Raw genomic sequence first — 10,599 nt, forward strand, 5'->3', positions numbered from 1 at the left:
GGGGGCAGGGGGAGGGGAGAGAGAGACTCTCAAGCAGACTCTGTACTGAGTGCGGAGCCCAATGTGAAGCTCATTCTCATGACCCTGAGATCATGACCTGAACCAAAATCAAGAGTTGGATTTCTTAACCAACTGAGCCATCCAGGCGCCCCACAGTATATTCAATTTTAATACTGTATATTATCTTTAATATCCATTTGATAAATACATCACGATTTGTCCATTGTATTATTGATGGACATTTGGGTTGTTTCCAGTTTTTGTGTATTACAAATAAAGCCATTTTGAATATTTTGTGCATGTTTTTATATACATGTATGTGAATTTATGTGGGTATAAAATGGGATAGAAATTTTTGGTCACTGGGTATGCACATGTTCAACTTCAGTAGATATTGCCAAATGGTATCCCAAAATAGATGCACTAGTCGTTGCATTGTATGACAGTTTCAGTTGCTGTACTTCCTTACTCAGATTTTTTGTTAGGATTTTTTTTTCATTTTTATTTTTTTATGATCAATATGATGGTTTTATTTTATATTTCCCTGGTAGTTAATGAATTGAACCTCTTTTCATATGTTTATTGCCATTTAGGTATCCTCTTTTGTGAAGTGACTATTTAAATCTTTTGATGACTTTTCCTTAAATTGGGTTGTCTGTTTATTTTGTACCATTTATAACTCTTTTATATATTTTGGTTTGAGTCTTCCTTCAGATAAAAGTTATGCAAATATTGTCTCCCACTATGTGAGCCTGTTTTTTAATTTCTTTCTTAATGCTGTCTTTTGATAAACAGAAATTCTTTGTTTTAATTAAATCTAATATAACAGTATTTTCCTTTCCATGTCATGTTCTGCTTAAGAAATTTTTGTTTATACCCCATAATTATGAAAATACGCTTCCTATGAAGCTGTCCTCCAGAAGCTTTATTGTTTTACCTTCAATATTTAGGTCTGTAATCTGTTTGGAATTGATTTTTTTGTGAATTGTATGAAGACAGGGATCAAGGTGCATTTTTGCCCATATGGGTATCTACCACCATTTATTGAAAAGACCAGTGTGCCCACTTTACTGCAGCATCATCTTTTTCATTAATTTTGAGTGAAACTATTTGTGTGGCTCTTGTATAGACTCTATTCAATTTTGTCTATTTAGTCTCGGACTGTCCTAATTACTATAGTTTTAGAATGGATCTTAATTTCTGATAGCATAAGTCTTCTAATTTTGTTTTCTTTCTCAAGATTGCATTGGTTTTCTTTATAGTTCTGTATAGGTTTAAGATCAATTTTTAAATTTCTACCAAAAAAAGTTGGAATTTTGATTGGCATTGCATTGAACCTATAGATCAATGTGAGTACCGTTAACTTCTTTACAAATATTAGGCCATCCATGAATGTGGTATATTCCATGTATAAAAATACAGTTGACTTTTGCATTCTAACCTTGTACCCAGTAACCTTCATGCATTTCCTTTCTTTCTGGAATTTTTGTCACTCAAGTGTTGGCTGCTTTGATTGTCCTTAGATACCTTCAAACAAAAGCTTTTTTTCTCTCTGTGGTTTATCTAGTATCTGTTCTCTGTAGGATGTTTGAAGTTATTTTGTCCAAGCCAGAAGCTTCAGTTTATTATTTTCTTTTAATGAAAGGAAAAACCCAAGTAAGCAATTGAATTTAGATGGCTAAAAAATTGACATTGTACCAACCAAGCCAGTCAGTTTCCCATTGGTCATCACTTATTTAACAATTTATGTATTTTTCTCATATGTTGCTCTGATAGAGGAGTTTGATTATGTTTAAGATTAAGGTTATGTTAAAGATATAATTTGTTGCCTTTTGAAGTAAAAAACATCTACTTTTTTTTTTTGGTTATTTGGAATACGTACTTTGAGCTACCAAGAGACTATAGAAAAATTCACTCTTAAATAATTTCTTTTGAAACTACTCTAGGATAGATACAGGATTATATATCAGTCCTTTGAGATTGAATTAAATTTGTGAGAATGCTCACCAGGCTACTTAAATGAACTTTGCCTGGGGCAATTGCCAAGAAGGAAATACTTTCATCTTGGCTAATACCAAAAATTAGTTACAATATTCTAAAAGGGTATACTTTGTTGTGAATATTAACTCTGTAGCATGCCACAGTTCCCTAAAATCTGAAACTGAAGGGAATTTTTGTTATCTCATAGAAATCCCTTTTTATATAGATGAGAAAGTGAGTCAGAAATTTAGATTGTTGAATATTTTTTACTTTTATCAGTATACTTCCCTGAGCTTGTCTGTACTATTGGGCCTGAAGTTAATGCTGTATTTCTTTGCATTTGTGACCCTCATGGTTATACACACACACACTTATATTCTGCTTCTTAGAATGTGTTAAGTGAGTAATAAATAACACTTAATTTTTGAGTACTTACTATTTGCTATTAACGTTTTCTTTTAGAGAGAGAGCATGCACTTTGGGGGTGCGGGGGCGTGGGGATGGGGAAAGGGAGAGAGAGAATCTTAAGCAGGCTCCATGCCCAGCACAGAGCCCAATGTGGGGCTCGATCTTATGACCCCGAGATCATGACCTGAGCTGGAACCAAGAGTCAGGTGCTTAACCAACTGGGCCATCCAGGCACCCCTGCTATTAACTTTTTAAAGTGCTTCACTTTAGTTAACTTATTTAATTCTCTGAACATTTTCTGGTAGGTACTATAATTATCCCCATTAGAGATGAGGAAACTGAGGCACAAATATATTAACTTGCCCAAGATACATTGTATTTGGTGAAGCCAAGATAAGACTAGGTAATATTATTGAAAATTGCTTTTCTGTGATGTAAACATAAGGATTTAGAAATAATTATCTATTTTGCTGTTATAAAATTTATTGTGTCACAGGTACATGATAACTTCTATTTGTCTTACTAATATCATCATGTTTCCAGCTGAAATTTTGCCTTTGCAATAGAAAAATGATAGCTAAAACTTAGACCATTATTTCCCAGTTGTGTTTCTAAGCATTTTACTTAGATCCCTCTTAGCTGTAACACAGACACAGAGACAATATATAAATATGCTCAAAACCACATTGTTAGGTAAATGGTAGAGATGGAATTCAAACCAATGCTATCTGGATCCAGGTTCTGTGCTGTTCTTAACCACTCTTCTAGAGTGCTACTCACTGTTTTTAACTACTCTTTTTTTTTTTTTCTTAAGATTTTATTTATTTGACAGAGACACAGCTAGAGAGAGAACACAAGAAGGGGGAGTGGGAGAGGGAGAAGCAGGCTTCCTGCAGAGCAGGGAGCCCGATGTGGGGCTTGATCCCAGGACCCTGGGACCATGACCTGAGCCAAAGGCAGATGCTTAATGACTGAGCCACCCAGGCACCCCTGTTTTTAACTGCTCTTAATTATTTTTCTGCCACATTGAATCAAAGTAGCTTTTAGTATCTGTGTGTGTGTGTGTGTGTGTATCTGTGTGTGGTAGGAAACAACAAAAATAGCATCTTAATATTCAAAGAAATACATTCCCTGTTAAATTCTCTGTTTATCTCTAAAAACACTGCCTTTTAATATCTGTTTACATGGTGTGGTATAATACTTCTTTTTTCCTTTGATTTATGGAATAGCTTGGGCTCATAAAAATGGATTTATGTTCTGGTAATTTAAATCATTAGTCAAAAGACCTTTTCATTTGAGCAGTCAACCTTGCAGTTCTTGTCACTCTTTGTGTTTTACTTCTATTCAATGTTACCTGCTGGTAGAGAAAGTCCATTTTTTTAATGACCTGCTGTTCTTAAAGTCTCCCTTATGAGAGCTCAAGCAAGGGGGATGGGGAGGCCAGGGGAGTGTATGTGCATATGACATATGAAAATACTTAATGGTTAACCAAACTGTATGTAAATGTTTTATTTTTGCTGCTTCCTCCCATCTTTTATTCATCTCTGAATTATTCTATTCCCTGACCCTTGCACACTTTGAAATTCTGGAGATTGGTAAGGTGTTTTCAGATCCACAGATTTGTATATCTCAGTAGTTCTTCTAACCCCTTAGGGGTGTAAGTTTTATTTTAGTTTAATTTGGGACCTGATGCAAGTGAAAGAGCTACTGTATATTTTTCCCCCTGCTTTTGAGTTTTGTAAAATCTGAGCTAGAATTTCATCTTAACTGGAAAGCGCATCTTAAATATTTACTGTTAACTTTTCCTTTTAGTGCTAGAAGTAATTTTAAGGTAGAGATGAATAAGTGTCACTTTTTTTTTTATTAGATACAGTTTGGGACTTTATCAGATTATTTTGATGCACTGGATAAAGAAGATGTAACCATTAGAAAGAATAGCCAATCCATGTTCCCTGTTCTAAGTGGAGATTTTTTCACTTATGCTGACCGAGACGATCATTACTGGAGCGGCTACTTTACATCCAGACCCTTCTACAAACGAATGGATAGGATATTGGAATCCCATCTAAGGTACAAAATTTACGTTTAGAAAGCTACATTAATTATTCACCTTTTTTATGTGATCATAGCACATAGCATAGCATAGAGTTTTGCATAATATACAACATGTATGCAGTATTGGGATGTGTTTAATGTAATTGTGAAATTTTAATGCAATCAGAGCTATATCTCCAGTGCATAATCAGATTATTATATGGGCTTTTGTTCTGAAAAAAGCAGTTTATCTGATTAGACTTTCTCCTGTATCTTATGTTTTATATGTTTCTAATTAATTACTGGTATTGTTTGCACACCGTGATAATATCCAGTGGCATTGTTATGTGTGTCTGCAGGTCAGTAGCCAGACAGACTAAATTGCTGGAAACAAGCAAGGGTCACAAGGAACAAACAGGGCCTCTCTGTGGCTAAAATGTGGGCCTCAAAGTACACAATCTAAAACTAATGTATTTTATATGTGGGAGAACTTCAGAGGCTCCACCTCAGTTCTTATTTATTGAAACATATTTCTATAGGTGTGATTCTCTGCTTAGAAGAGCAAAACTTGAAAGAGATGAGAACTGATGGCGGCAGAGTGATTGGCTGAAAAAGCCTAGTGACAGGGAGAAAGCAGAAAAGTCAGGAGAAAACAAAAACGCTCTAACCAGCGTTGTCCAGTAGAACTTTCAGTCACTGTCCAACAGAACTTTCTGCAGTGGTAGAAATCTTCTGTTTCTGTTTTCTGCACTGTTTAGTATGGCCACTTGCCACATGTAACTGTTGAGCACTTGAAATGTGACCAGTGTGGCTGAGGAAGTGAACTCTTAATTTCCTTTAATTTGAGTTGATTTAAATGTAAATAAATAATCACACGTGGCTAGTAGCTATCTTTGTGGGTCCTGTTGCTTTTTGGTAAGGATGAACCACCCTGGGGGCTCCTGGGGCTCTCTCTATGTGTGTGTAGCGTGGGAGCTTAATTCATTTTCAGGATGAGTTCACTTTCAGCTTAGTTCAGATCATGAATTCATGATGATTAATTTTCATGATGAATCTCAGTATTAAAAATAAAAAGTCATGTTATATCTACCTTCTTCTCCGTACTGGTAGAAATAGTACATTTTGGAAAGCCCTTTTATAAAGATCATGAATTTCTCCCAGAGTTGTACTTTGGTATAGTAGTGTGTTTTTTTTTATTTTTACTGTTTCATGCTGTCAGCATTATTTCAAAAGCCTGACCTTTGCCTTTTTTTTGGGATATTCACAAATGTGCCAGATGGATACATATTCCTGTATTTGTAATAAAATAGTATTTCTATATTAGAGAGATTGATGCATTCTTGCCCAATAGAATATTAATTCTCTATTATGTTACTCTAAACTACCTATGATAAAAACAGAGAAAGTACTAAGTAATGTAGAGATTCTTTTGGACTACTGCACTTTTTTAAAAGTGTCAACTATTTTTTAGTGACAAAGAGTTACAAATATTGATTCAATTTTAATTTATTGAACATATTTAAGGTGAAGTACTTAGTGTGAGTAATAATATATTTTGAAAATTCTGCTTTAAAATAAAATGACAAAAAACCATATAATAATGACAAATTTCAAAATGTAATCAACTTACTTGAAAATAAGTTTATTGTCTGATTATAGATATTTCATCTTGATGCTCATTTGTAAAACATTTGGATAGGATAGAAGAGTATAAAGAAGAAAATATTTTTTAAACCCCCTTTTTACATTTTGGGATATCTATATGTATAGGTACTCTTTGCAAAGCCAGGAATATGTGCTATGGGTATAGATGAACATATATACACAATTTCTTTAATTCAAACTTAGTGTTTCTCCTGCCATGAATTTTAGAAAGATTAGAATTTAAAGGCAGAGATTATTTAGTATCTTCTAATTATTTCAAAATTTAAAACAATTCTTTTTTTTTTTTTTTGAGTACTTTAAATTTGTCCTTTTCCTTATATTGTGATACATTTTCAAGCTGCCTTGGTTTTCTCTCCATCCTTCTTAATATGTTTGGCATAAAGAACCTTCTTAAACTTTTTACTTCATCAAGCCATCTCTCTTTTTTTTTTTAAGATTTTATTTATTTATTTTTAAAGATTTTATTTATTTATTTGACAGAGAGAGACACAGAGAGAGAGGGAACGCAGCAGGGGGAGTGGGAGAGGGAGAAGCAGACTCCCCGCGGAGCAGGGAGCCCCATGTGGGGCTCGATCCCAGGATCCTGGGACCATGACCTCAGCTGAGGGCAGACGCTTAACGACTGAGCCACCCAGGCACCCCAAGCCATATCTCTTTTTTAAAGAACTTTTTCGAAACCTGTCTTGAACCATATCCTCTGATGAAAAAATAAAGCATGAAAATGATAAGTCCCCATATTCTTTCTCAAAAACTACTCGTAAGGCCAAGTGTTTTTTCTTTAAAATAAACGAGAAGCGACAGCATATGTTTTATCACCTTTCAGTTTATATTGTTACTTTCCCTCTAGTTGTTGAATGTTCTCATTCAGCACAGAGACTAGCTGTTGTCACTGAGCTGTCAGGCCATCGCTTTCTGCCTCTCCTTCACTGTTAGTCTCCCACTCATGTGACCATTTCTGCACCGTCTCTCCTTTAATGTATGTATGTGAGAGTGAATGGCTTTCTGGTGATGAAGTTCCTGGTATGTGTCTGGGCTGATCTTGGAGAGAAGAAAGGGCAGCAACCATTATCCACTTTTTACTGCTGTTTCGAGCTTTTTTTTTTTTTTCCACTATGTTATACATAAGTACACCTATCTCGCTGCCAGTGGGTACTGGCTTCTTTCCAGGACCATCTAGAACAAGCGTCCTTTATATCAATTTAGACATGATGTTCTCTGATGATTGATAATCTAGATATATTAGATGGATACCTAGATGGTTTTATAGGAATGTTTATTATCAATATCTTTTTTATCAATTGTGCTGAAATGTGGATTTTTTAAAAAATGCATTTAAAAATTGTATCAGTACCACATATTTTAAATAGTAAATGTTTGTTTTGAAATAAGAATTAATGACTGTTTTATACAATTAGGGCTGCTGAAATTCTTTACTATTTCGCCCTGAAACAAGCTCAGAAATACAAGATAAGTAAATTTCTTTCATCATCCCATTACATGGCACTGACAGAAGCCAGAAGAAATTTGGGACTGTTTCAACATCATGATGCTATCACAGGAACTGCAAAAGATTGGGTGGTTGTGGATTATGGTACCAGGTAATATAATTATTAAAAAGTGATTATAAAACATTTTTTTTTTAATTTTGGGTCACAGGCTTATATCTTTGATGAAATTGTTAATGTACATCAGACCATATCAATAATGACATCCCTTATAAGTATTGCTATAGAAAAACAACATCAATATTCAAAGCATTTTTCAAGAATTGTATTGAGAATGTACTAGCTGTCCTAACTTTTTATTGCAGTGCATTTCTGCAAATGGAGTAGTAAAACATTATTATAAAGCTGATTCTGTTTTCTCCCAAGTATAATGTGGTAATTGGGGTTACCTTGTTGACCAGGGATTTGGTATCAAATAAATCATAGCTATAATCCAAGGAGATAAAGAGCCATACTTGATTGTATAGCAGTTTAATTTCATCCTATTTCATATCCAGTTGTTCTCAGCCTAGAGTTTAGCCAGGAAGTAGAAGAACCTAGAAACTTTGACATATATAGATGATATAAGGAATTGGGATGAGAAGGGTTGGCTTGGGTATTGATATCAAAACCATCTTCAACTCTTAGAAGGTCTGTGAGATGAGTGAGGGAGGGGAAGCTCAGTTATTTTCACATTGCAGGATTGGAAACAGTGAGTACAGGCTTTAGCTCAGAACAGCAGGAGACTTTGTAAATAGTGCTTCCCAATAATCAAAAGGCTTACCTTTTGTGATAGTGAGATTTCCATCATCATGCCCTAGTTTGGGTAACCATTCATTAGGATCATTGTAGAGGAGATTCCTATGTTGGGGAAGGAGTTTTGACTATTATTTCATTATGGCTTAGTTATTATTTCTTCCAGATTTTTTTCCTATCAAAAATGGTGTACTTCAATAATATTTTAAAACTGTTAAAGTGTGCTCTGATTTTCTTATAATACAGATTTAAGAAGTGAACCTCTTTTTTTAATAAATGTTCTCTCCCGTATGTTAAAAGTGTATACAACATATAAAGTCATCATTACAGATTGATCCACAACTGATATCACTAATCATTATAAGTGTTAATTAAAATTTTAGTTATAGTATTTTGACTGCCTTTCTAGATATTTGAAAAACAAATTCTTGAGGTTTCATTAGTTGACTTGAATCCTTGAAAATATATTCATGGTAGCATCTTGAATATCTTCTCAGTTTTCTTGTGGCAAATGTATTTGGCATCTGTTGAGGTTGAGCTGGGCTTAAAATGGAAAACATTCATTGGCTGATAATGATAATTGGTTTTTCTCCCACAGAAGGCATTTTTTAAAATAAGGTCAGATCCTCCATTTTTTTCCTTTTCACCTGCTCCTGTCTTCTTGGTTTATTGAATTTAAAAGTGAGGCTTATATTCAGAAAAGAGTTCCTAAGAGGAAATGAAGAAGTCATTCTCCTATACTGTCTACCTGCTCTCTCTCTGGCTGCCATATTGAAAGAAACTTGGGTACAGGTCATTGAGTTTTTGCAACTGAACATTTTCTATCTCATAACCTTTCCAGAAGGGCTGTCATTAGTTCCTCCATATGTTTGGTTATACTTTTAGCTTATAAAAACATCACCATACAAAATTGCATCTTAGAGAAAAAAGACAATAATTCTCAAATTATACTTGACATTTGTAAATTTGCTTTGCGAGCACTTCACACTTCATTGAGAAGTCATACACAATTATCAAGTCATTAGCATAGACATTTTAAGTAGGAAATTTCAAAACACAAGTTAGAGAGTTATAAACAAAGAGGCAGCTAGCATTGGGTGCTCTCTCGTTCTTAGACTGTTGACTGTTTATTCAAATGTTGGCAGAAGTGTCCCTGTGAACAAGTGTATGAGTTAAGGATTGCATTTGGCTGCTAGTAATAACAACTTAAAACTGAATAAATCCTATCCTACTTATTTTTATGCCACGTGGAAGAAGTCTGCAGGTCCCCAGTTCAGGTATAGCAGCTCTACAGTGCCGACAGGGGTCCAGACCCTTCTAGCTTTCTCTTCTGCCATCTAAAGGTGATTCTTAGAGTACTGCTCTCAACAGCAGATTGAATGTTTATATAATTATCACCTGGAGAACAAGAATACATCATGGCTATTTGAAGGTTAATTCTAATCATGGCATGAAAAAATGAATTAGAGGGGGACAGTGTTTGTGATGGATGTTCAGCCTAAAAGTGGATAATGGGGCTATGTGCAAGAGAAGAAATGGTAATGAGATCAGTTACAGAAATATTTAGAATTCTGCCTATTTCTATGTTGTAGTTAAGGTAGGTAGGAGAAAAAAATGAACAAAGGGTAAGTATGAGGGCCCATATGTATAGATCAAACTTCACTGACAAACATGATAGTATCTGCCTGAAACAGTAGTAATGATACCAGAGTAGAAAACTGTGATTTCTAAGTGATGGTCCGGTTCAGTGATAATAAAATACGGGCATGTTAGAAAATTAGAGGCTCTGGGAAATCCCACAATGATGAATTGTTGAAACATTAAAATTTTGCTTTACCCAATGTTTCCCAAACTTATTTACTGTGTTTAGTCTTGTTTTGCTTTAAACAGAATGGCTTTATGCATCCTGAGAAAGCATTTGGGGAATACACTACCAGTTCTTAGTGCTTACCTCGTTAGAAGACTGTGCATGTATGTGCCTTTAGGATACAAACATTGATGTGTGGCATTCCCTCAGTTTAAGCTCCAGTGCACTGTAATACATATAAGGTTTTAGCTGATGGAGAACATGACTTTTTTTTTTTTTTAAGATTTTATTTATTTATTTCACAGAGAAAGAGACAGTGAGAGAGGGAACACAAGCAGGGGGAGTGGGAGAGGGAGAAGCAGGCTTCCCGCTGAGCAGGGAGCCTGATGCGGGGCTCGATCCCAGGACCCTGGGATCATGACCTGAGCCGAAGGCAGACGCTTAACGACTGAGCCACCCAGGCGC

At 35.0% G+C, this 10,599-nt stretch overlaps 1 protein-coding gene across 2 annotated transcripts in view; it reads left to right on the plus strand.

Annotated features, from left to right (window-relative positions):
• LOC118026157 (alpha-mannosidase 2-like) overlaps nt 1-10,599 on the plus strand; it is a 17,961-nt gene that overhangs the window by 3,680 nt on the left and 3,682 nt on the right. For both annotated transcript variants that reach the window (XR_004683506.1, XM_035028930.1), the window contains exons 2-3: nt 4,256-4,458; nt 7,503-7,685. Coding sequence is in view for 1 of the 2 variants with exons in the window: in XM_035028930.1 (XP_034884821.1) it covers nt 4,256-4,458; nt 7,503-7,685 (386 nt within the window). In the remaining variant the exon portion in view is untranslated. The remainder of the gene's footprint in view (nt 1-4,255; nt 4,459-7,502; nt 7,686-10,599) is intronic.

Source organism: Mirounga leonina, unplaced genomic scaffold (genome assembly GCF_011800145.1).
Source record: "Mirounga leonina isolate KUSES-001 unplaced genomic scaffold, KU_Mleo_1.0 Mir_101500, whole genome shotgun sequence".
NCBI lineage: Eukaryota > Metazoa > Chordata > Mammalia > Carnivora > Phocidae > Mirounga > Mirounga leonina.